This window comes from Toxotes jaculatrix, chromosome 2 (assembly GCF_017976425.1).
Source record: "Toxotes jaculatrix isolate fToxJac2 chromosome 2, fToxJac2.pri, whole genome shotgun sequence".
Classification (NCBI taxonomy): Eukaryota; Metazoa; Chordata; class Actinopteri; family Toxotidae; genus Toxotes; species Toxotes jaculatrix.
The window spans coordinates 5,451,093-5,464,590 of record NC_054395.1 but is presented as its reverse complement, the minus strand read 5'-3'; the positions used below and the strand labels follow the sequence as shown (position 1 = coordinate 5,464,590).

Genomic DNA, 13,498 nt, shown 5'->3' with positions numbered 1-13,498 from the left:
CATTCAAAATAGTTAGAAAATAATTCTCTTCAGCTAATTACTGCTGCTCTGTTAATCACAGTTAGCTGCTGGTGGTGCAGACTGCAGAGGAGTTTACAGAAGTGAGCAAGAGGCGTACTATTGTTCAGGAATTTTGTCAACTGATAAGAGGAAGGTGATTTTACTTCCTTTCTAAAACATTACAAAGTTTGTAAAGTTTTCTAAAGTTTTTTTAGAGGGTTTGTTTTTCTATAGCACATGGATAACTTCTGCTTAACAGATAGTACATTTAGCTCTGTCTATTCTCAGAAATATAGAACACATTTTATTATTATGCAACAATGTAAGAGTGTAACAGGAGGAGCCTGGTTGTTGCCACACAGGCGTCTGTCTCAACCTGCATCTCCTCGAAGGCAAAGACAGAGGAGCAGCCAGGTACAAATTACACCACAGTTCTGATTATTTCACATCCTGCCTGTGTGGATGACGGGAAGAGTTTGGCACAGCCGCTGCCATCTTACTGTTTCGACAAACGCTGCACAGGCTCGGTCAAGAACACACAAAGAAGTGTTTTGAAATAGAATTTAGAATCTGGGCTGGGCTGTTGATGGACAGAAGCAAAGATACTGCAGACAAGAAACTGACAAGGAACGAACATCTGCACAAAGAGAGAATGGTGTAATTAATAAAACAGTCACGAAGTCTTAGTCTGCTTAATGGCAAGTGTGAGTTAAAGCTTCAGCTGCACACACACACGCAAACAGGATGATGCCAAGTGAAATGATTGAGCCTGTTCAAACATGGGTGTTATGAACACAGAGGAATATGGACATAAGCAGTCTCTCCACACGCACAACAGGAACGGTACAGTGTACAGAACTGAACACTTAAGGATATATATATATATGGATAAATCCACAAATGTAATCCTATAACCACAGAAAACTAAATCTACAGAGTTCATCATTTAGTAACTTGACAGTATGGGATATAACGGAGAGCCTGTGCCTGTTGAATCAGTGTCTCTCCCCTCGTTCACTCCACTGGCTGCTAGGTGGCAGCCTTGTCACTGTCTAACTGCGCTCCTGACTGAACACATGTGAGTCCTCCTCTGGATTTATCAGCAGTCATGTGTCTGCTGCCGGTGCCAGATCATGTGGGGTTTGACAGAACTGCAGAGAGAGAGATTACCTGTTGGGTTGAAACCTCATTAGAGCCAACACTAAACTGCAGCCTGTGCTGGGAATGGCTCTTTTCTAAAGGTAACAACACGCACCAGCCAGCACCTTTACGGCTCACTGAATAACACAACGTATCTTTGCTGCTTGATCTCTAAAAAACCTGAAGTGTAAAAGAGACAAACTGTGGTTTTACTGGGGGGTATGTGTGGGGCTGGGTGTGGGGTTTCTTGGCTGGGTGCAGTAACACCCAGGAAGTCACTGGGGCTGGCCCATAACAAAACCACAGCTTGTCACTTTTAAACTCTGGATTTTAAATGGATTAAACAAAATACAAAATGGTGATTATTGAGCTTTACTAAGTGGATATTTTAACCTTTGGACAGAGCCAGTCTATTTGACTCCCCCCGTTTCTTTCTTTAGTCTAACCTAAGCTAACTAAGCTGCTGAATCCACTTTTATATTTCCCATACAAACATGAGCATGGCAACAATTTTCTCATCTAACTCTTGGCAAGAAACCTAATAAGCCTATTTTCCCTAAAAATGCTGTTATTTATCAAGCACAGACACCAAACCTCTCAAGTGCTTCTTCAGAGTTTTTGCTTTATTCTCTTCTTGTATCGTTGCAAACGGAATAACTTTGGGTTTTGGACTGATGATTAGGAAAAGGTGCCATCTGAAGATTTTTACTCTTTTCAAAACATTTTAGTATAAATGACATTATTGATTAATGATTGTTATTTGCAGCCCTTGTCCTGTTCGACACTCCACCACCGTGGCTCTGATTGCGTTTTGGGTGGAGCTGGTTTGTCTTGAGTAACTCACGATGACAGTGGGTGTTACACTGGGTACTCTTGTGTATCAATACTTTGTTCATTTTTAGCAAGCAAGCAAAAGACAAGTAAAAGGAGAAATGAAAGAGGCGTGGACATTAAGATCCAACACGATAAAACTGAGAAGTCATCAGTTACAAAAGAGACTAAGAGTGTAGGAAAATGTAAAAAAAAAAAAAAAAAAAGAAAAGAATAAAGTTTGAAGTAAAAGTAAACTGGTGAAAGAAAACAGCAAGAGTTTAAGAGCACACAAAGACAGAGAGACCGTGAGCATCATGCTGAGCAGCGATGGCAGTTTGGTAATTTGTGGTGAGGGTTGCTGGCTGGGTGTGTCCATTTTCTGCAATGAAAGGAGGAAGTAAAAGAGGAGAGCGGGCTCCTCTCTCATCTTCAGATTAAATGACTCAGAGGGAGCAGCTAGGATGAGGGTGAGTCAGCTGGAGGCACAGACAGACACAGCTGAGGTAGGATGGCTCACTGGTGCCTGGTACTGCGCCCTGAACACCAGCACGTTATACAAACACTTCTGGCTATCTAAAAATGGGACTCTCACAGATCTTAGAGTCGCACAGATGGTATCTTATAGCACCAACCGCAACCCTGATGAACACTACCTCTGCTGATGATGTGATTAAGTTTGGGGAACGACTGTATTTAACCTGGTGTTCACACGGTGTCGTCGCCTCACCTGTTGGCTGCAGCAGGAAACGATACCACGTGTGTGGGAACCATGAAGTGAGCCAGACATTCCCTCAGGTATGACAGGGACTCACTCACGTCTGATTCACACAGACTCACTCACAAACCTCTTCCTTTATTTCCGACCACAGACTTTCTGTTGATAAAGGTTTTTGTCGCAGAGAGAACGCTGCTGTTGTCTGTCTTCACTCCAGGTGTGTGGAGGGTGAATTATCTGATAGGGTTAGTTATTCTTAAACACGCTCAGCTATGGACCGACTTAACAATGAGATTCAATTTGGTATCAAGTCAATCAAGGACCCTTGAGCCTCTCTGAGAGCCGCTCATGCATGAGCAGAGATGTTATACAGCACAACACCAGCTGGCTATATTTTCCAAGTACTGAATCACAGCTCAGCAGAAAATGATTTTAATTCACCCACAGTCAGACACACAACTAACTGCACAATCATCAGTGTTGTGAGCAGGCAAGCAGCTGCATGTAGGCAAAGCCCATTAAACCCAGTTTTATGTCACCAAGCGTGAGCCAAGTCCTGTCCAATGCTGTGGAGACAGAGCCCCAGCCCACTGCACGACATGAGCACAGACAATAGCCCTGTGTCTGTGTGTGTGTGTGTGAGCGCCTGGGTGTGTGTGTGTGTGTGTGTGTACAGGATCAGCTCTCCTATCCCACTAGGCCTGAATTACATCCCGGCCCACAAAGTTTGGCTTGGACCGGCCCAGCCCGGCTCAGGGCGGCAGGGGAACAGAGAAAGCCTGGGGCCCCTCTGCACAGTCAGACCCCCCCTCCTCCCAAAACAACCCCTCTCAAATCTGGACAGCCAGACACAAAAGCCCTGCAGCCCTGGACACCGGGAAACGCCTGCTCTCTCACTGAAAACACACTCAGAAATGTTACCAACACTGGCAACTTTCCTGCAGACGTGTTTGACGCTCCTTCACAGGAGTAAACCGTCAGAGTAAACCGTGGACTCAACAGTGTTTTCACCACTTCTTCTTTACAAAGGGACAGTTTTTTTTACCCCTACTGGGCAGCAACATGCTCAACTTTAGTCTGTCACAGAGCCTGCAGGCCTGCACGCATGCACTGTTCTTTAAAGTATCACCATCTGCATGACTCTGTAGTCCAGTTTAACTGTTGCTTACGATCACCCGAGTTAATTTCTTCAAGAAAACCAAACATATGTGCACAAACAACAACAGACAGGGAGGGGTGGGGGGGCACCTGAATGAAGGTGGGGATGTGTTAGAGGACAGTTGCCAACATACTGGCAGCCATTCATTAAACTCAGCATTGTTTTTGCAGTGTGCAGAGACGTGTCTGACCCACCTATGGACACCAGCTTGATGTTCTCCTTGTCCAGGAACTCCAGAGCCACCGACACGTTCTCCAGCTGCATCTGGCGGAAGGTGGGCCTCTGGTTGTACTTTCTGAACATCTTCTTCTGGGACAGGACCTCCAGGAGCCCGATGAGCCGCAGCCCGTCGCTGAGGTCCGTCTGCAAGTTGCCGATCCTCTTGTTGACGCATTTCAGGTGCTCGTTACACCAGCGGGTGAAGGTGTTCTGCTGGATCTTCTTCCACGGCGCATCCTCGGCCAGGTCCTTCTCCGTGGCGGGCATTTCTGCGTCCTTGTCCGTGGAGAGAGCGTTGGGAGCGGGCGCGGCGCTCTGGTGGAGCCGGGGGTGGGAACCACTCATTTTTATGGTCTCGGCTGTCTCTTGGTTCGCTGATTTTTTTTTTTTTTCTGGGTGGAGTCTGCTCAACTTTTGCTTGGCCGCTCCCTCTTTTCTCTCGCTCTCTCTCTCTCTCTTTCTAGCTTGTCTGTGTTGGGGAGGAAAGAAAAAGAAAGAAAGAAAGGAGTTAACTTCAGAGAGTGACTTATAGCCTGGAGATAGAGTTTTCGCAAAGTAAGGAGGCGGCTATGGCACCGGAAAGCAGAAAAGGGAGTTGTTTGATGGCACAAGCGCGATTCTCGTCCAACGAGGCAGCTCCAGGGCAACGAGACACTGATTTATGTAGAGGACACCCCAGTTTAAGAATAAACGGACACAGGTTTAGCTGGACTGTGTCTCTGAGCCTGATCATACTGGTTGTCATTAAAGTAAGACAGAGCAAAGCTGTGGGGGAGAGATAACAGAACAATAAAGTTCAATCTGCATAGTTCTTAACACGTTTTCCACAATAAATCACATGAGAGATGATGAATTAAACTGCACAGTCACTGCAAACAGGAATGTTAAATAGAGAAAATGGGTACCAGTCTATACCTCCTCATGACTGACCTCAGTCGTTACAGTGTGTTTAAGGGTTTCTCTGCTTGTCTAACAGATAAAGAAGCTGCAGTCTCATGAGATTTCAGACCTTTAACCCAAAGGACAGTGAAAAGACTTGATCAGCATTCATTCAGTCCTGATTTCTCTCTGACCGTTTGAGGATGATGCTTTCATCCTTCATCTTTCATCCTCCTTCATACTATACCATACTGGTAAAGTGATGCTGTACCAGATGTACAGAATCAGAATCAGCTTTAATGGCCATGGTATTTGTACACATACAAGAAATCTGCCTTTGGTGTTTCGTTGGTCTTGATGTGCTTACAAACAGTTCCAAAAACAATTTTACAGAGATGAAGGGCCCACATTCAGGGTCCCTGTGAGAATATGAGCTCATCTGATGCTCATGTTCATGGGTCTCGGGCAGCAGTGAAATAAATATTTTAGATATCCAGAGGGATGTGAGGATCAGTGACTTCTCATAAGGTCACAGAGTTATGTTTGCTTGTGTTGTTTGGCCTGCATGCAGCTTTCTTCAGCTTTCCTTCTCTGAGAAGTTGTTTGTATCTTCAAGCATAGATAGTGTACTTATCTGTGCATATATTTTCAGTGTGCAGGCAAAATCTCTGCTATTGACTGGACTCAGTATGTGTGTGTGTGTGTTAGTGAGATGTCACTGTGCTGTGGCGAGGTTACAGTGTGGATGGGCCAGACACCGAGTGTCTAGACACCGGCCTTACCCACCTCCTCTGTTTGTCCTCACAGTGCTGACCAAACAGCCAGATGAGATCACACACCAAGTATGCACTATATGATGTACTAATGACAGCCTGAGTGTTTTATAGCAGCAGGCAGTTTCTCAATTTGTAAGAAGGGCAGTGGTGGGCAGGTTCATTTGGAAACTTTCCTCATGTTCACTCAAAGCTCTGTGAGGACAGTTTGCTCGTTTGTGTTCCAAAGACATCTCTCCTCAGATTTTGCAGAGCCACAGTAAAGAAAGGAGATATGGAGGAGATGAGCTGGTAAATATTATAATCTACAAATGTTCCCACTGTCATTTCGGACAGAACACTGTAGAAGCTGTTAGACAGCAGAACAAGTGTTGGTTACTTATATGGATAAGGATGAAACCAAGTTATATGATAATGTAAATACTTGTGCTGACACACTTGTAGTTATGTTTTAGTGGGAGTTGTAGATTTTCAGAATCTGGAACACAAACCTCAGGAACACACTTGGTTTTCTCAGAAAGCCCGATGAGAGAAATGCTGAATGAGAGATTGCTCTGAGATATAAAAGCTAATAAAACAGAGGCTGTTATGAATTTAGCTTTCTATTGAGGTGCATTATGGGAATTGTAGGATCCAGCATTTTTGAAGCTTGACTCATACCAGGCACTAAAAATCAGGACATCTTGACCTCAGCTGATTCAGTTTTCGTCATTGTTTTTTTTTTTTTTTAATCTGTAATTTGTAAGTTTCCCAGCTCTCTGGGAGTGAAACAGTAAAGTCCTGGAGTGCCTGTTTAATATGACAAACTCATTTGCCAACACACACATAAGTCCATGTCCTCCAATTCCTTGTCTTTCTGTGAGTAACAGAACAGCAGTGGTTGTAAAGACAGAGACAGAGATGTGACTCTGCAGCTTTTTGACTAAATAAGGAGTTCAGTGCCAGGAGCCACAGTGTGGCCAGCAGCCATCAAGAATGCTTTGCCTTTGTGTGTGTGTGTGTCTGTGTCTGTGTGTTTGTGTGTGTCTGGTCAAGGGGGGAATCTGAAGAATGCCCCTCACCCCCATACCAACCCTGGAACCCCCAGCCTTAATGACAGCCTAATAAAAGGCCCCTATTAATGTAACACACACACACACACACACACACACACACACACACAATCTGGCACCAGCATGCTTTTACATTCACTGGTCCATTTAAAACAGTAGAACAATAGATTTAGACAGTTTAAGCTATTCAGCCTTGGTCCCTCTAGGTGTGTAATTTGCTCCATTTCACAACTTTCACTACATATAAACTTGTCACAGCAATTTACAGGCTTAGGCCATAATTATAATCTAAAACTCGTGGCGACTGATTGTGGCAGAGCAGGGCAGGTCAACAGCAGCTAAATTTATTAAAAAAGGAGACGCAAAGCATTTAAGACACAGACAACAAAACCGCTTTGATTGAATGGATACACTGAGGCAGAAATGTTTGGAGGGATCATCCGCTGATTCACACTCACACTGAAGTTTAGTGAACAGTCTAATTCCACTATTGTTTCAGTGGAATTTGCCAAATAAACAGGAGACAAAACACAGGGCGGGGACAGAAAGAGCTGACCAAGACGCATTAAAATGTCTCTGAACGTGAAGACCAGTCTGATCTCTGGTTGGTCATTTGCCTCCCTCTAGTGATTATTTGTGGCACTACATTCTTCTGTTTTCTCTCTCCCTTCACTGTTTTGTAAATCACACTGTTATAGTGTCCTCTGAGCACCTTTTCTTTTTTTTTTAATTTGTCCACATCTTCTCTGTCTCTCCCTCAGTCTTCTCCCCCCTCTGTGTGTAATCTGGACTCACACTGGACTACACTGACTTTGACAGGATGAATTAATTGCTTACATTGTTTTTTATTAGCTGATCATCACTGACCTGCATGTCAAACCCAGACTACGTGCTGTATTGAAGTAGAGCTTTGTGACACTATATTGTGAAATATTTTCATTTATGCTTCTATATACTTGTACTCAGCAACATTTCCGAGGAAAACATTGTACTTTTTTATTACACGATATTTAACTAACAGGTGTAGTAACCTTTTAGATTTCACCTGCAAAATATTTTAATATGATGCAGTGATTTACTATTAAACTATCCAATAGTGTAAAGTACCTGCACATGGACAAATTACAACATTAAATAATGTTATCCAGTAATACCATATTACACTCTGAAAGGGGTGTTTCCAGCTAATGGGTGCTATTACTTTGCAGTAAGTGCCTTTTGCATTTCCCTCATAATACTTATATACTTTTAATAAAGTAACACTTTTTTTTAAAAGAAAGTTTTGAAATACGAGTTCAAAGCAGAGCTCTTCAGGTGCGTTACTCCAAAGCCTTTAAGTCCTGATTGAACAGGCCGAATACAAAGCTGAACTGAGTAATAGAGCTAAATCCTGCGCTGTTATTTCATATTTCATTTAGACAGCAGGCCTTTAGCCAAAGCTGACAATGAGTGCAGCCACAGCTTAAGCTTAATTTCCTGGAGCTACAGAAATACATGAAACCCAAAGGGTGGAGTAATATTTCTGTGTCAAGTGAGAATAAATGGTGAGAAGATAAATACAGCCCGAGAGAAAAAGAGCTTTGTTCGAAGAGGAAATACAGACTTTAACTTAGACACAATATTTTAGATGGTTAATTTCTGAGATGACTGTGAGCTCGTCAACTTCTCCTCCCAGTGTTGCTTTTATTATTACAGTATCAAGATGAAATGCCATGAGCTTCTCATCATCACTCACCCCACCCGATCAGCCACAAGTCGAGCGGAGCACAACTGTGCAAAGGAAGTTTGACAAACGCTGCATGCGGTGCCGCCAACCACTTGCCACACACACATACTGAGTGGCACGGAGTGTGGAGAGAGCGAGTCAGATGCACAGATTACAGCAAAGTTATGGCTTTCCCCTTAATTTCCTGCAGACTGCGTGTGTCTGTCTGTGTGTGTTTGCATGTGTGAATCTTTTGGTGGCACTTGTTGGTTGAAAGTAGGCCAAGAGGTGTCAAATAAGGACAGGTTTGGTCTACATGTTTACATCTCACACTCTATATGCCAGCACCCTCTTTCTTCTTCTCTTCAAGGCCTGCCTGACGTCACCTCTTTATTATCAAGGTGTTTTGAAAGCAAGATGGTGCAGTAAGTCACCAAAATCTCTCCCAAGTTTTTTGGCCAAACCTACGGGATCATGTGGGCTATAGTAAATCCTACAGTCTCAAAACACATTTTTCTAAACTGTGTGTTAGATGAAGGGTGTACAGGAATGTTATGACCTCAGTGTGAAATCACCTGCCAGATGAAGAGGAATGTGGCGGTAGATATCATCACTTCCATCTGAGACAGTTTGACTGGAGACAGCCCTGTCCTAACCGTGTGCATGACTGTAATAAAACCCATCTTATTAGATTTGCCTGATTTAATGATTGGTCCAGTCATATGAACACCAGTTACACCAGCAGCCCCGTATCAGAATTGAACACATTAAACCTCAATTTAGATTAAACATCATTCTTGAAGTTGCTCTGAACCTTCTGAACCCGTATAAAAATTCTAACATGTAGATTTTTTTGTGGAAATTATTAGAAATATTAGAATTATTAGAAATTATAAATACCAAATATATCTTCTTATTGAATATGTTGTTTCTGTGTGTTGACAGGAGAATGGTGAAACCAAAAAGAACTGCCTCTCAAACCTGACAAGCTTACTGGGAAAAGATCGGAGCCACTCAGAGCTTTTCTTCTGCCCTTTTTAGGTCTAAACCTAAAAAATTCACCAGGCTTTACAGCAAAAACACTAACTAGCCCATATATAGGTATGTGTGCATGTCCTTAAACGTCAAATGCTACTAAATCAACCACTACACGAATTATACTGGCTCAGTGCCACAAGTGCTCTGCGTCCAGAAAGGCTGTCCCCACCCCACATGTGTAGCATCAGACCCACTGTATCTGATATCAGCAGAAACATGTCAAACAGAACAGCATGTTAGAGAAAGACACTTAAATAAGCGAGGATGCTCTGCTTCACTCCGCTTCCCTTCTTCGCAGAGTGTTAACAGTGAAAAATAGATAAGCTCCTGTGCTGGTTTGATGAGAGAAGAGCTGAGGTGAAATATGTGCAAACGTCCTGAGCACACTGGCCCGCCTGCTCTTGTGAGACCCGCTCTCGGCGGCGGAGGGCGCAAGCGGTCACCACTCTCTCCCCCCAAGTAAAACGCTCCAGCGCAGTTAGTGTCCGTGTATTACCTTATTTGGTGTGGGGCCCCCAGTTCTAACACCGGGGAGATGCTTCAGTCCGATGGTGGTGCTGCTGCTGCTGTTGCAACGCACGCGGAAAGGCGTGCTCGTGCGTGACAGCCCATTAAACAAACTTTATGTGAAGTGAGGCGGACGGATGAGCTCCAGTTCTATACATCCAGGTTTACATCATCCGCTGCGTCGCTGGGACTCACCCCCGGCGGTGTCAGGGTGTTACAATATATACACCAAAGTAAGCGCGATGGCACCAAAGCCATAGACCGAGTGCGTAAAGCTGCGCCAAAGCTTCAGAGTAGAAAAGTTATTGGTGCGTGAGGCGTGGCGCACCGCAGCACAGCAGCAACAGCCCACCCGGCGAGAGCAGCGGACCCTCCGCTACTATCTCTCCCAGCGCCGCTGGCCTCTGTCACTGCTCTCCCCCACCGGTTCAAACAGACTTACAGGAAAACCTCTCATCATTATACATGACCGAAAACACCGTGACACCTTTTCACAGCAGCAACCTGTACCGTGATCACGCTGCTGCAACTTAGGCTACGTGAAGTTTTGACTCAAGATGAACATCGCAAAGAAAATCTCCCACAGTGACACAGCATCACTCTCACACACAGCCACACGTCTACAGCGGGACGAAACTTACATGTGCCGTAGCCTGTGATCTTGAAGTGTGTGTCTCCGGTGTGTCTCCGGTCCGCTCAGCCAGTGCGCGCAGCAGCCTGCAGTTACTTTGGTCACAGAGGGTGTGTTTGTGTGTGTATGTGAATGTGTGTGTGTGCGCTGCACCGAGGTCCCGGACCTCCCTCCCCACGAGCAGTCCCAGTGGGGGGAAATGGGTGTATTGGTTGTACTGGTGGCGTAAAGGAAAGAAAGAGATAGTCCCTCCGCTCTTTTGCTCTTTTCTACCTCTGCGTCTCCTCGATCCCCCTCTCTCTCTGTCCTCCACAGTGAGAGCCTTAATTGGTAAACGGGTAAAGCATCAGAGGTGCTGGGGGTGTTACTCTCCCTGTTTCTGTTCTCTGCCTCCTTTTTTTTTTAATGGGTGACGTCTTGACCGCGCCTTCAGGATTTTAAAGGTATGATGTCATCGGCCCGTGAAGTGCACCTATGTCTCCCATCTTTTGGTTTTAACCTGGGGGAGGGAATGGACAGAGTCTCAGTCATTATCAGTATCTCTCTCTGTTCGTGTGGGCATTTTTGTATCTTTGTGAGTACCCGTCTGAGTTACAGAGTTACTGTGAGGACATTTGACACACCTTCAAAGGCCTGTTGGAGGGTTAAGACCTGGTTTCGGGGAGCCGGTTAGAATCAGCTTTAGGTTCAGGTCAGGGTGAGAGGCTAGTGAATGCATCGACAAGTGTCCTCACAGAAGTAGAAGTACAAGTTTGCGTGTGTGTGAGAGAGAGAGAGGTCCCCACATCTCTCTGCGCCCTCTGTCCTCTCTTTCCTGTTATCTGTTATTGTTCAGGCAAACTAGTGAACAACATGGGGAGCTGTGTTTCTCTCTGTCAAAGCCCGCTCTGACTCAACATGGTGGTGGGAGGCGTGTGTGTGTGTGTGTCTGTGTGTGTGTTTGAGTGCTCTCCAGCTGAGCATTGGCTCAGGAAACAAGAATGTTCGGCCTCTGCTGTGCCCTCTACTTACAGTTCATCAGTCTGGAGGGAGGATGGAGGGAGGAGAGGAGGAGGGGGTGGAAGTGGAGGGGTTGGGGTTGGGGAGGTTAAAGTGAGAGTGGAGGAGAACAAGGAGAGACTGCAGATTGAGGACAACATCAGAAAAATGGTTTGAGTATTCCTGTAACTACTTTCTAATATTTCTTAATGAGTTATTAACGTGACTGTGATTGTGGGTTTGTAGAAACCTAATAACCTCAGAGGAACCGTTCAACATTTTGGAAAACAGCCTGGACTGTCTTTCAGAGGGTTAGATGAGACTCGCTGACTCCTTAGTAAAAATTAGAGGTGCTGGTGGGCAGATGTTTCAGCTTTGGACAGAGCCAGGCTAGCTGTTTCCCTCATCATTCACTGGGCTTAGCCTCATATCTAGGTACAAACACAGAGTAGCATCAATCCTCTCATCAAACCTGTCCTGTTTCAGAGCTGCAGTGAGTTTTCTCAAAGCACAGTCATTCCCAACCTTAACCTTTCTTATTGTAACCATGACCACAAATGTCCCCTAACCTTAGCAAAGTAGTAATTGTTACCTAGACCATGACGTTTCTCTAACCTTAATTATGTATTTATTTGAAGCCAAACCATGATCTTTCCTTAAACTCAGCAAAATCCTTTCTGTGCCTAAACTGAACCAAAGCTTAACCATACCACTGTCACATCATAAAACAGATTAAAAAAAAAAAAAGCGTAAGAATAAACTATTCCACCTGGATGATATGGGCATTTTAGTGTTGACAAAATGCTTCTTTAAATTGTTGAACACTGGGCTGGATTTATGCATAAGACAAGGGGTTCACAGAGTCCCACTGTAGATATGTGGTTCAGGTTTTCATCTGTAGTTGAGTGTAGGATTTCTCCTGTTGATATCACCACTGCAACACTCGACACATACTGACAACAGACAGAGAAGAGAAGTGGAGGAGGCAGGAAGATGGAGAGGAGGCTCAACAGAGACAGAAGAAAGAGGAGGAGGAGATGGGAGAGAGAGAAAGGGAAGGAGGTGTTGGATCTTCATGAAAATACCATGAAACCTGTTGGGTTTTTTATTTTTCCTTTTTTTTACAAAGAGCTGAGCCATGAAGTTCTCTCTCTCTCTCTCTCTGTCTCTCTCTCTCTCTTTCTCTCTCTCTCTGTCTCTCTCTGTCTCTCTCTCTCTCTCTCTCTCTCTCTCTCTGTCTCTCTCTGTCTCTCTCTGTCTCTCTTTCTCTTTCTCTCTCTCTCTCTCTCTCTCTCTCTCTCTCTCTCTCCCTCTCTCTCTCTTTCTCTTTCTCTTTCTCTTTCTCTCTCTCTCTCTCTCTGTGAATCAGTTTGTATTAATAAGAGCCAGATGTTTGCTGTTGTGGTTGTGAGATCGTCCAGTCGGTCAGTGACATCATCTGTATTGCAGCTTGATGAAGTTACATCAGCACAGGCTTATTTGTCAGGGTAAACATTCACTCACTCACTCACTCACTCACTCACACGCGTGCACACACACACACACACACACACAAACACACACACACACACACACACGCACAAATGTACTCGTTTTTATGTAACTGAACGGAAGACAGATAAAACAGAACAAAAATAAACATTAACATGTTGTGACAGTTTCGTGCAGCAGCCCTGTAACTCTGACTATCGCTCTTATGCTGAGGACCACCACCTACTATGTTGTCTATCAGAAGTTAAGTCTTGAATGTCCCAGAAATGATAATGGATCAGAAATAAGTTTAGGACCCCTAAACTGGGATCTTAAAGTGTTACCATTAGCTACATCTGTAACACCCAACAAAACCTCACGGTTGCTCTCAGTGGAATTTATGCCTGTTACAGTACAGA

At 44.5% G+C, this 13,498-nt stretch overlaps 1 protein-coding gene across 3 annotated transcripts in view; it reads right to left on the bottom strand.

Moving 5' to 3' along the window:
* Positions 1–10,913, bottom strand: part of flna (filamin A, alpha (actin binding protein 280)) — a 43,718-nt gene extending 32,805 nt beyond the window's left edge. For all 3 annotated transcript variants that reach the window (XM_041061139.1, XM_041061155.1, XM_041061146.1), the window contains exons 1-2: positions 10,642–10,913; positions 4,022–4,515 (exon numbers count right to left, since the gene is read on the bottom strand). In XM_041061139.1, the coding sequence (XP_040917073.1) occupies positions 4,022–4,391 (370 nt within the window). In that variant the 5' untranslated portion in view covers positions 4,392–4,515; positions 10,642–10,913. The remainder of the gene's footprint in view (positions 1–4,021; positions 4,516–10,641) is intronic.
* Positions 10,914–13,498: the final 2,585 nt, after the last annotated feature.